At 44.6% G+C, this 13,150-nt stretch overlaps 1 protein-coding gene across 1 annotated transcript in view; it reads left to right on the forward strand.

The window, feature by feature from the left end:
* LOC117531944 (signal-induced proliferation-associated 1-like protein 1) overlaps nt 1-13,150 on the forward strand; it is a 128,188-nt gene that overhangs the window by 77,527 nt on the left and 37,511 nt on the right. The window contains 9 exon segments of the mRNA XM_034195131.1: nt 4,036-4,615; nt 6,574-6,848; nt 8,097-8,348; nt 8,433-8,581; nt 8,681-8,835; nt 8,933-8,998; nt 9,453-9,555; nt 9,612-9,834; nt 10,473-10,697. Of these exon segments, the coding sequence (XP_034051022.1) occupies nt 4,036-4,615; nt 6,574-6,848; nt 8,097-8,348; nt 8,433-8,581; nt 8,681-8,835; nt 8,933-8,998; nt 9,453-9,555; nt 9,612-9,834; nt 10,473-10,697 (2,028 nt within the window).

The following is a 13,150-nucleotide window of genomic DNA, read 5'->3' on the forward strand; positions in this document are numbered from 1 at the left end:
AAGGCACTTGAAGCGGTGGTTTCCGAGGGGGATTGTCGATCCCAAGCCTGGATAAATCCAACTGAACAGCTTGCTTGACAAAGGAGAGTCCAGGTCCGGTTTGCGGCAGGGACTCTGCCTCAGATGTGTGAGAGCCAACTAATGAATGGCTTGAAGAAACACCCCTCTCATCCTGATCCTTCACACAGTTTATATCACTTGTCATGTACAAGGAATCAGTCGCAGCAATAGACATGACATCTTCCTCCTGCTGAGTAACTACATTGGTCTGATCAGCCTCATTAGGGACAACAGGAACTCTCACGGCATCCCTAGGCTGTAGATTCAGAAGCAAGGACTTAATCTGAGCAAACTCAGAAGTCAACGTTTCGATCTTTTCAGCCAAAGCATAGTCATGAGTAACCTTCTTAGCAGAAGGGGTTCCTGCATGTGGGCGTTTATGGCGCTTTGGTTCCTTCCTGGGGCTGGAGGCCAAAGTCACACTAGACATTCCACTTTCCAATGCCGCAAGTCTAGCAGATCTCTCTGCCAGTGGCATGCTGGTACAATTAACGCAGGCATCGCCAGTCAGGGCTTCCCTCAGGTGTCCAATCCCAAGACACGAGGGGCAAAACATACGTCCATCATCTGGGCTCAAGGGCTCCAAACAGGTACTACAGCCATGCAACAAAGGCCCTGTCAACATTGTGGACTGCGTGCAGATGGCTCATGCAAGCCCTGGCAGTTACAGATAGAAAGACAGCTGGCATTAAAACAAAAGCTTTGACTGGGAGGCATAAGTGGTAGATCATGAAAGCCTTCTGCGTGACCATTATCCTGTTTTTTTCAGCGCCTCTTTTCTTCTTCATGGCTTCACGACAGTCAGACTAGAATTGTTACGCATCACCACTTCAGCTCCTGCACAATATTCTATACCAACCACACACACCCACACACACGCCCTACTTCCTGTCTCTTTCTTGCTCATTCGTCTTTCTTTTCTAGCTCATTCTCACTTACACACGCTTGCCCGTGCACACTCACAGCGCCACGCTCTTGTATAATCCGTGCCCTCCCCCGCCCACTTCTCCTCCGCTCGCTGGCTGCCACTATGCCTTTGGGCAGCGTGAGCCAGAGTGGTCTCAAAGAGTTAGCACGACGCACTTGAAGTGCTCTCTTCAACCGGACGTTCCTGTAAGTGGGTAGGATTTTTGAGAGCCAAGTCCCTCAGAGCTCGCAGAGTCCACCTCAGGAACGGATAGCCGGGATTCGTCTCTCCACTCACACCAGAATCAGATTCCGGGTCCTTTATTTCAAGCCCCTTTGCTTTTTTTTTTTGTCTCAGTGAGGTCATTCAACGCATCAGCTAGTGGACTCTTGTGTTCAACCTCGTATTTGCCTTAAAGCTTTAGCACGCTTTGTTTAATAGTCGGGAAGTGTTTTGAATAAGAGAGGGGGAAATGCTGGTTCTCCTGGTTTGCCTTATGGATGAAATGGAGATGCACGAGACACCGAATATGTAAGAACGCTCTGGTTTTCCCCACCCAAAGCCGCTCACACCCAGCCTTTAGGTTCTACTCTGTGGATCTAGGCACCATTCTTTAAGTCTTCGTGGGCTTGTCTGCAATCTTCACTGTGGGACTTGTCTTTCTGGAAGTTGGTGGGAAAAACCTTGTCAAGAAAATAGGACTGTTAAGGAGTAACTGTTGGATTGTAGCACGAGGTCCTGCCCCAGAATATATTTTTTGTTCTACATTCATTGCAATCGCAACAACCTGTAGCTTGTTGATTTTCAGGGAAGTCAGAAGGTAAGTTATAGATGTATTTATTTAATTAAACAACTTGTATTTTGGTGTGTTGTTGGAGGTAATGGATTTGTGTTTGTGTTGATGAATTATATCCAGAACTTGGTGGATTATGTGTTTGTGTTGATGAATTATATCCAGAACTTGGTGGATTATGTGTTTGTATTGATGAATTATATCCAGAACTTGGTGGATTATAGCTGATCTCTAACTATAGAACATAGAAGGTAAACTTTGATACCTCTGCCGGGGTTATTATCGTGGTCAACTGTTATTACCTTCCCCAACAGACAGACTTGTGGCTGTAAACTTTGGTTTCTCAGTATTTGTGCAGGGAATGTATTCCTCTTTGGTTGTCTAAGACATATTATTTCAGTATGAGGAAAGAAAAGGTTTTCAGTCGGGCTGGATCTATCCCAAAATTTAACCAACCTTTCACTATTCGTGATGTGTACTGTACACAATTTATGTGCAAACAATCACATAAGCTGCTGTTGGGTGCTGGAGATACTTAGACATTCTTCAGAATTCATCTGCATCCTACTTGTGGTTGCTTCCATGTTGCTCCAGTGGATCCAGTGTGCACTGGTATCTCGATTTGGTACATCTTTTACGCCAGGTGTCCTTCTTGATGGAACTTCAGGTGTCCAAAGAAAATAGCCTTTGGTGAGCTTCAACCCAGAACCTTCCTGATGTGAAGCAAGAGTGTGATGTGAAGCATTACTGACTGTGTCACCGTGCTGACTTCTAGTTCGGTTAGTGACGTCATAACATGGAGGGGAACAAAGAAAATCCTTTCTTTCAGTTATTCATATGACTAAATGACATATTGTGATGGAAATTAAGGTCGTTACAAAAAATAAATGTTTCCGTCACCCAGTGATGATCTCCCCTGGCGTGTTGTTACTTGCTGCTGAGATATGAATAACAATCAGGGTTTGTTTTGCCAGTCCAGAGCATTAGAGGAGTAAATGGCCCGGGGCCAGCTAGGTGCTAATCTGCTGCTTTCACCCACGCTGGCCCATGTGAGTGTGATTGCATAACTCTGTCTTTGTTTTGGAATGTTGGCTGTTTGTGCTTCAGCGCCGCTCATCCATACCAAGATGTAGCAGAGAGTGGCAGCGTGTCAGCACTGGATTGGATGTAAAGAATTTGAAACCCGGGTGAAGTCAGGCGTACTTTGAAAGATTTCAGCTACAGGCAATGAGTGTGTTATCTGTTTAATGGACTGGATGGAGACATGTCAGGACTGACACGCCAACTTGTTCAAGCCCAGGCTTCTACTTCACAGTGAAAGCTGTACACATCCAGCTTTTGGGCTTTGCTTAATAATTAAGCATATAAGTTAGAAAAAGTATACCTCAAAACTGTGCTTTGTCAAAACACATTTTTATCAACAACACAAGGGAGAGTCATTATCTGCACCTGTTTACTAATTCATTGAATCTCCCAGACAGCTATTGTGTGCCGTTACAATAGGAGCCGTAGAGAGTAACAGGAGGAGAGCTTTGCACATAACGTGTCCGACATCCTCCTTTATATTCACAAGTCAAAAGGGTCAAAGGCAACAATACCTAAAGGAAAACCACAAAGTTGTTCCTGCAATTTTTGAATTTATTGATTTTTTTTTTTTTGCAAGCCAGTTTGCTCTTTGGGCTCGCATCATTCATTCACATTTTGTCTACCATCTATTCCAATATAATACTAGAATTTAATTATGCTACTTGAAAAGTGCATTGGTGCACACTGCCTCCGTGAGTTGTGTGGGTGAGTCAAGGTGGTATTATGCTTGTCAGAAATACTACTGCAACTGCCAAGAAAATTTTAGACATTTGTCTTGGTTAAATGTGGATCACAGTTACATATAAAACACCAGGTGAGACATAAAAAAAGAAAAAGCTGCAAAATATGCGGCCTTTCTAAATATAAATAATAGCCACATACTGGGTGGACACAGTTAAAACCTGTGCAATGTAGTAGGAACACAGTAGAAACTGATATGGACCTGGCATAATCTCCATGCACGTAGACAATGTGGTCGAACTTTAGGCATGTTTTAATAAAACAAACAAAAACAAAATTCGTAGTGAGGATGTGGTTGAATTCAACGAGCGCCAGGCTGATTTCACGCATGCTTTTCTTAAAAATCTAGAACAGAGCAGTGGTATTGAGTATCTGCAGTTTTTTCCTGCTCTTGTTATTTGCGCACTGTAGCAGTGACCTTTAACCCCTCTCTTTCCTTCCCTTGCAGTGTGGCTGTCACTCGTTCCCAGGACGTTCCCTCCTTCGGTCCACCAATCCCCAAAGGCGTCACCTTCCCGAAGTCTACAGTCTTTAGGGACTTCCTCTTGGCCAAAATCATTAACGCAGAGAACGCTGCGCACAAGTCTGATAAGTTTGGTGCTATGGCAACTCGCACACGGCAGGAGTACCTGCGTGACTTAGCGGAGCGTCACGTCACCAATACTACAGTAGAACCAGCTGGAAAGTTCCCCTTCATCTCTCTGGCACATAAACGACGAGAAAAGACTCGTCCGTACAGTGGGGTGGAGCTTCGAAGCCTGGGGGCGGTTACCTGGCAGGTTCATGCGGAGGACCAGGTGGCCGGTGCTGAGCGCGAGTGCCTATTGGCTGTTTCCAACGACTTCATCATCCTACTGGATCAGGAGATGAAGGCCGTCGTGTTTAATTGTGCCACCCGTGATGTGATTGGTTGGTCGACAGGGAGCCCCGCCTCAATGAAGATCTACTATGAGCACGGTGAAAGTGTGTCACTGCGTTCCATCAATAACAACACAGAAGACTTTGGAGAGGTTGTGAAAAGACTGGAGGTGAGTAACGTCACGTTCATCGGGTGTTTATCTCTTGTTGTTAATATTCTGCCAGGTTTTGCAGCGTTTTCTCAGATTTATTGGGCTGAGAACATTTGTTGAAGTCGATTGAATGATGAGTCTGAAATAGATAAAACACTAAAATTACAGCTACATAGTGTCAATATCTGGGTTTTTAATGTATAAGAACAAATTAAGGCAGCAGTAGAAGTGCAGATTTAGGGCGTTTTGTCACGAGGTGACTGGACAGATGTGTTTGGTGATGAGGCAGAAGTCTTTAGGGTCTTAATGTGTGGTTGAGTGACTAAGATGCTGACCAGAGACCTAAGGTGTTGACTAGATGTCTTTGGTACCGGTTCTCTTTGGAGGATTCTTGGGTACCAATGACTGGAATGACTTTGTGCCAAACGTGCGGTTCATTAGTCAGTCTTGAGGAGTGGGAGGAGGATTGTGGCTATGTTGTTCCTTTTTCTGGGCATGAGCTATCATTCTTCAGAGTTGAGGACTCCAGCAGCTGCACAAGCCCAAAGGGACACCCACCTTTTACCCATCTGCAGCAGACAGATAGTTACTTCCAAGAGTTAGGGATGGGCTGGTTGTCCATGCGATGCACTCCACCAGTGTATGCTTCCAGATCTGATGGTCTGGTTAATTTCAGTGTGATAACAAAGAACAAACTGCAGTTTGAGTAATAATTGGAGGGTGTGTGTCACATGTTATATCGCCCACAAAAGCAGTTCTGACCTAGTTCCAGATCTCGAGGTTAGAGATGATCCTCAGTTTGAAAAACCATCAGCCTGGAAAATCATGAAGGCACCTTGAGCAAGGTTCTTAATCCTGACGTTACTGCTAGTGTGCAAGTTGAGCACCTTTCATAGGCAATATTCTGATATCAGTGCATGGGGTGTGTGAGTGGATGAATGTGAAGCATCACTGTAAAGCACTGAACAGCTGCATCAGATGGAAATGCGCTACAGAAACATAGTCCATATGTGGCATTTGCTGATACAGTAGTGTTCAGATAATAGTAGTGCTATGTGACTAAAAAGATTAATCCAGGTTTTGAGTATATTTCTTATTGTTACATGGGAACAAGGTACCAGTAGATTCAGTAGATTCTCACAAATCCAACAAGACCAAGCATTCATGATATGCACACTCTTAAGGCTATGAAATTGGGCTATTAGTAAAAAAAAAAGTAGAAAAGGGGGGTGTTCACAATATAGTAGCATCTTCTGTTGACGCTACAAGCTCAGAACTATTATGTTCAAACTGCTTTTTAGGCAATCCTGTGAATCACTAAACTAGTATTTATTTGTATAACCACAGTTTTTTCATGATTTCTCACATCTGAGAGGCATTAATTTGTAATTTTTATACTCAAAACCTGGGTTCATCTTTTTAGTCACATAGCACTACTATTATTCTGAACACTACTGTAGATATCCATCTATAATCGGCAGACTAGCATCCATATGCAAATTATGCAGTTAGCAAGTTATGCACTCATGCTAATCCTTTGCTAGTGTTGTCTTACTGCTGTCTATAAAAGTAAATCATGCTAATGATGTTAGATATTAATTTGGTGAGGGTTCCACAGTGGGGTGAGGGTCAGTGGTATTTGTTGGTGCAGTTTGAGATGATGGTAAAGAAGTTAAGATTCCATTCACCGGGTATAATAGGTCATTGTATTTATTTGTTTATTTATGTTACAGCGTAAAGGTTGAAGCTGAACTCTGCTTCAAGAGGGCGGATAATAATAGTAACTCTTACTGTTCAAATGGAGGGTTTTTGTGTTCACAGCTGGTGTCAGATCATGTCTCAGCTTGTGTGCAGTGCTCGTATGAGAAGAACTTTCTTCTAAAATATGTGCTTGCATGGAATAATATAAGGTTACCTGAATGTCTCACACGTGGCACATTTTTATTTCGTACCTGCTCTCAGTCTGTGCCCTGCAGCTGTTGACGAAGGGCAGCCAAACGACGGAGATGACCCTGCGCCGCAACGCTTTGGGCCAACTGGGCTTTCACGTCAACTTTGAGGGCATCGTGGCCGAGGTGGAGCCTTACGGCTACGCCTGGCAAGCTGGTCTCAGGCAGGGCAGCCGATTGGTGGAGATTTGCAAGGTGGCTGTAGCGTCGCTGTCCCATGAGCAGATGATCGACCTCCTCCGAACCTCCGTCACTGTCAAGGTGGTCATCATTCCGCCCCACGAGGACTCCACGCCAAGAAGGTAGAGTGGACAGGCAGGATCTGTGGATGTGTGACAAAGATGGTAGGGTTGTGAAATTTAAGTTGAAATTAAAAAAAAAAAAAAAAAAACCTCTGAGATTTATTACAGCACAGAGCATTGTAATAGTTTGTGTGCATGTGGTGCACACCGTGCACACATGCACCAAATGTGAAAATCTGCTGTGAATATCTGCAGATGATTACCATGGGAGGAGACTGGTCAAAGTTCAGACACAAGGTCATCAAAAATATGGGTCTCATGACTTTTTCAGTCATGAGAATTTTCAGGATTTTTCCTGAAATCTGGATTCTTTTAGGATGGTCTGTGTGAAGTATTCCTGACTTTTTCAAGTGTTTGCTTGGCTGCCAGAATAAAGCTTAAAATGCGTCTGCTTTGCTTAAAATTCCAGGAGCTCCTACAGCGGGGCCCAGACGCCCGCTTGCTTTAGGGTTTTCTCAGTATGTCTCATTCTCATGTCTGATTTTCCAGGATATCGCCACAACTAATAGGGCTTGAGAGGCGATCCAAACTGTACGTCAATCAGTTATTTGTTATTACGTGGTATATGTCACTAAAGTCTGCAAAACACATTTAGTGTGCTTGTGCAGGGTTTGCAGTGTCCCTCTGACACCTTTCTGTTCATTTATAGAAAAGTCATACAAGGATAGAGTTTTACAATACTCATATTTAAGTGTAATTGACGCTGATGTATCCTCCCTTGGTAAGTCAGAGACCGACCATTACCAGTTAACACTTTGCACAAATAATGTGAACAGCTAACTGTCCGAGTGACAATCTAGTACACCGTAAAATTCCCATATTTCAGCATGTTTTTGACACCAGATGTTAAGGTTGAGAGTGGAGACAGGTTTGTTTGAATCCTAGCAATCAACATAGAGAGAAAAAAAATGAATTTTCCATCTGTCCTTGCGCCCAATCAAGGATTTTCTCATTTAATGAACTGTAAAATGTATTGGTTTACAATGTTATTGCTGTGGGTGTCTGCCTGGGTGGTTGCTGTCCAGGATTTAAGGTGGTTCTGCAGACTGGTAGATGCAGCAGCATGTGATACCAGTGCACACTCCGACACTTGCCCTGTATTGTTTGAATACTCAGTCATTGAAGTAATTGACAGTTGCAGCTCTAAATGACAGCTTGCTTTAGTTTTAGAAGAAGAATTACGTGTTTATTACAAATAGTGTTGGGGTTTTTTTTCCATCTTTTTCTGAACGTATAACCTTCCACCAGAGGCTGCTCAGAAATCTACCACATGCCTCTGGTTGACTATAAGAACCATAAGGAGGGCATGCCGTATGAACTGAAGTTCCCGTTCCGCGCCAACAACAACGCCAAGTGGCCACGGACCTCATCCAGTCCCCAGACACGGCCTGCGGGTACAGCGGGGACACTGATCAAGGCTCCACCTTCAGAATTCACAGACCGTAACGCTGCTCTCCCCCGCAGTGTGTCCAGCGAAGGGCGACCCCTCAACCCCAAAAGGTGACACAATATCAAAAGTTCCACGGTGATGCTTGCAGACTCGCTCAGTCACAGCTGGACTGAGTTTCTGTTCTCTCCTCACAGATATTCTCCAGGGAATGACAACTATGCTCTCGCCTGCTCCATCGTGATGGGCCGCACAGCGCACAACGCAAACTCCGCCGCCAACCTCCCCTACACAGACAGCGGCACTGTGTGCTCAAACCACTCGAGACAGAAGTCCGGCCTGATGGGTAAGTTCAACCTCACTGCAGCTTACGCAGGATGGCAGCCAAGAGGGAGTCGCACTGTTCACCAACGCCCGTCTCCTTCGTCATCTCTCTCTCTCCCAGGTGTAATAATAACTGCCAGTCCCCAATGTCCTCTGGACGGCAGCCTGCATGTGACGTGGTCCATGGTGTCAAAGCAGGAAGCATCGTTACGGTTGGATGGACCAAAGCTAAAGAGGGGGAAGCAGCCTGCAGAGTGGGCGATAAAATCAGCAGCGGTAAGACCGATTCATGACGACGGTCACGCCAAAGAACTGAATTCTGCAGACCTCACGAGAAATTTCTGTACCTGGTCCAGATCCTGTGGTCTCCAAGGTGATGATGCCTCGACTCCAGGCAGCAGAGCAGAGCGGCCACGTGTCTCCAAACAAGAGCACTAAGGTGATGCTTCTGTGCATCAGGTTCTCTAAAATATTTATTTAACGCTGAGTCATTCCCCATGTTTCACACAGAATCACACAGTGTGACACAGTGTAGGTGCAGTGTGATATTTATACAATGTAGGTTTGGCAAAAGTTGCACGTTATTATCGGTCAGCGTCGTTACATTTTTGCCAATCAGCTTGCGTAACTGCAACAGTCGTCTACAACCATGACATCATCACAAATGGCTGTGCTTAGATGACGACCGACATAATTGTTACATCTGTGTTACTGTAACCAATAAAAACGGTTCTTATCCAACACTAGAAAGTGGTCAAAGATCCTTTTTATCGATTGGCATACTTGCAGCCGGACATCAGTCTGATACACACTCAGATATCTGCAGCTCAACAACCTGGAGGCTGACTTTGAAAAGATGCCATGTTGATTTTAATTTTCTTATTTATTGTCAGGCGGATGCTTCTTATTCATCCAGCCAGTCGAACAGCAACACGCTCTCCAGCAATGCTTCCAGCTCCGCCCACAGCGATGAGAAGTGGTACGAAGTTGCTCGCGGTCAGCGCTGCGGAGTGACCATGAGCTCAATGGATACTTTCAGGGGATCTCCACAGACAGCGGCATCGACGCCACGTCTTTAACCGCCACACAGAGCAGTACAAACTCCTCCATTGGTGCCTTCAGGGACAAAGACAAAACCCCGTCCTGGCAGGACGACCAGGCAGGAGGCCAGAGGACAACCAACACGTCGCCTCCCGCCGCAGACTCCCTGGTTCCTGTTGGAGGCAGCGAGATTCCAGTGAAGGCCGTGCATCCTGAAAGCAGCTCTCACTCCAGGTGCTGTTCTGTTAGTGTCAGCGTATAGGCAGCTGAGGAATTTATACATTAAAAAACAACAACAAAAAAACCTCAACAGTGATTCATTGTAGTCCAGGTTTATCCTGCACTGTCCTAGATGGAAAAGTCTGCAGCTCTGCGGTTAGGCATTAACAAAGGCAAAGAAGAATGAACTGTGTGTGGTTTTTGTATTTGCATGATGCACCTCAATCTCTTGGCACGATGGAAAGAAAGAGCTTGAAGTTGGTAGAAATGCACCGTGTTCGCTCCTCACTGCTGCACCTCTTCCAAATCCCACTTCCTTTGCCTGCTCTTTTCTTCGCTGAGGCAGAAATAACTGCACCGGCAGACAGACTTTGTTTTGTAGAACGAGTACACGCTGAAAAAATCTACTGCTTGAAAATTCAAGGACAGAGAAATTACTTATGTGTCCGAGGTTGTTTCATTTTAGTTAATTGTTTGCAAAAATGCACCGCATTGATTCAACAAATACAGTAATGCTTCAATGGTTCAGAGGTTTGGCATGTTGGCAGCAAATTAAATGATAACGCTGTGACCGAGGAGACCTTCAAGTTATTCATTAACTTATTTTGGTGCTTGTTGTCTGGTAACACACCCCTGTGTGTTCCCTCCTGCAGCACACTCAGTTCCGGTCACTCAGAAAGTCCGATGGGACGAGGCTGCAGTTCCATGTATCCCCAGGAGGAGGCACCCACAGCCTCCACCTCGCCCACTTCCCAGAACTCCCAGTCCACAGGACCTAAGAGCTTCTATCCCCGCCAAGGAGCCACCTCCAAGTACCTGATCGGCTGGAAGAAACCCGGAGGAACGGTCAATTCTGTGGACTTTGGCAGCACTCGCAAGTAAGATAAGAAAAAACCCCCACTGGCGGTGGTGTTGACATTCAGATTCTCTAAAGCTGAAGTATACTGCCACCATGTGTAGTACTGGATTGTAACGTTTACATTGTGTCGTGTTTTAAATAGAGCAAATAAAATTCATCCATATTCCTGCTTCCTCCTAAAAGTCTCCAGCTGTCCTCATATGTCTGGATCACGTTCTCACAGTCAGTAAAAACAAAAAGGTGTGCCTAAGAATAGCAGTTGTGGACACAGTAGAAGTTAAGCTACGCAAGGACACTGCCAGGTGTCACGTACACAAATTCAACTCCAGACAAACAAAGCAGTTAACAGAGAGAATGACACGTGTGACGAAGGGAGGGATTTCCTCAGGAGGGTGGCTGGTGTCTCCATTACAGACGGGGTGAGAAGCTCGGTCATGTGTGAGGAGCTTGGAGTAGAGCCACTGCTCCTTCACGTTGAAGGAGCCAGCTGAGGTGGTTCGGGCATCTGGTAAGGATGCCCTCTGGGCTGGCGCCAGGAATGTCCAGCTGGGAGGAGACCCCAGGTTAGATCCAGGACTAGGTGGAGAGGTTATATCTCCACACTGACCTGGGAACGCCTTGGGATTCCCCAGGAAGAGGTGGTTAATGTGGCCTGGAAAAGGGAAGTTTGGGGTCGCCTGCTGGAGCTGCTGCCCCCCGTGACCCGATCCCAGATAACCGCTGAAAATGTATGTATGTACAGTAGTGTTTAGAATAATAGGAGTGCTATGTGACTAAAAAGATTAATTCAGGTTTTGAGTATATTTCTTATTGTTACATGGGAAACAAGGTACCAGTAGATTCAGTAGATTCTCACAAATCCAACAAGACCAAGCATTCATGATATGCACACTCTTAAGGCTATGAAATTGGGCTATTAGTAAAAAAGTAGAAAAGGGGGTGTTCACAATATAGTAGTGTGACATTCAGTCAGTGAGTTCGTCAAGTTTGTGGAACAAACAAGTGTGAATCAGGTGTCCCCTATTTAAGGATGAAGCCAGCACCTGTTGAACATGCTTTTCTCTTTGAAAGCGTTCAAGACATTGTTCAGAAGAACAGTGTAGTTTGATTAAAAAGTTGATTGGAGAGGGGAAAACTTATACGCAGGTGCAAAAAGTATAGGCTGTTCATCTACAATGATCTCCAATGCTTTAAAAATGGACAAAAAAAAAACAGACGCATGGAAGAAAATGGAAAACAACCATCAAAATGGATAGAAGAATAACCAGAATGGCAAAGGCTCACCCATTGATTAGCTCTAGGTTGATCAAAGACAGTCTGGAGTTACCTGTAAGTGCTGTGACAGTTAGAAGATGCCTGTGTGAAGCTAAGTTATTTGCAAAAATCCCCCGCAAAGTCCCTCTGTTAAATAAAAGACATGCAGAAGAGGTTACAATTTGCCAAAGAACACATCAACTGGCCTAAAGAGAAATGGAGGAATATTTTGTGGACTGATGAGAGTAAAATTGTTCTTTTGGGTCCAAAGGCTACAGACAGTTTGTGAGACGACCCCAAACTCTGAATTCAAGCCACAGTTCAGTGAAGACAGTGAAGCATGGTGGTGCAAGCATCATGATATGGGCATGTTTCTCCTACTATGGTGTTGGGCCTATATATCGCATTCCAGGTATCAGGGATCAGTTGGATATGTCAAAATACTTGAAGAGGTCATGTTGCCTTATGATGAAGAGGACATGCCCTTGAAATGGGTGTTTCAACAAGACAAATGACCCCAAGCACACTAGTAAACAAGCAAAATCTTGGTTCCAAACCAACAAAATTAATGCCTCACAGATGTGAAGAAATCATGAAAAACTGTGGTTATACAACTAAATACTAGTTTAGTGATTCACAGGATTGCTAAAAAAGCAGTTGAACATAATAGTTTTGAGTTTGTAGTGTCAACAGCAATGCCACTATTATTGTGACACCCCCCATTTCTACTTTTTTTTTTTTACTAATAGCCCAATTTCATAGCCTTAAGAGTGTGCATATCATGAATGCTTGGTCTTGTTGGATTTGTGAGAATCTACTGAATCTACATGGTACCTTGTTTCCCATGTAACAATAAGAAATATACGCAAAACCTGGATTACTGTTTAATACATAGTACTACTATTATTCTGAACACTACTGTATGTAATATATCACGTGTCTGCCACTTGCTGGATGGTTGTGGGAGGTCGACTAAACAAATAAGTCCTATATTGGCCCTCATGCCCATCTGTGCCAGTATCTCTGGACTCCGTAACGTCAAGTGAATGAGAGTCTATGAGTTCCCCCTGGATGGGACGCTATTCTGATGGAGATTGCTTTCCCAGCAGAGGCTGGGACCCATTTACAGCTGGGTGGACTGAGACTGTGCACCCTAACGTCTTGTCTAGGGACACGGACAGGTAGCATGAGTGGGATTTGAACCTCTGTTCTACATAC

This window comes from Thalassophryne amazonica, chromosome 19 (assembly GCF_902500255.1).
Source record: "Thalassophryne amazonica chromosome 19, fThaAma1.1, whole genome shotgun sequence".
NCBI lineage: Eukaryota > Metazoa > Chordata > Actinopteri > Batrachoidiformes > Batrachoididae > Thalassophryne > Thalassophryne amazonica.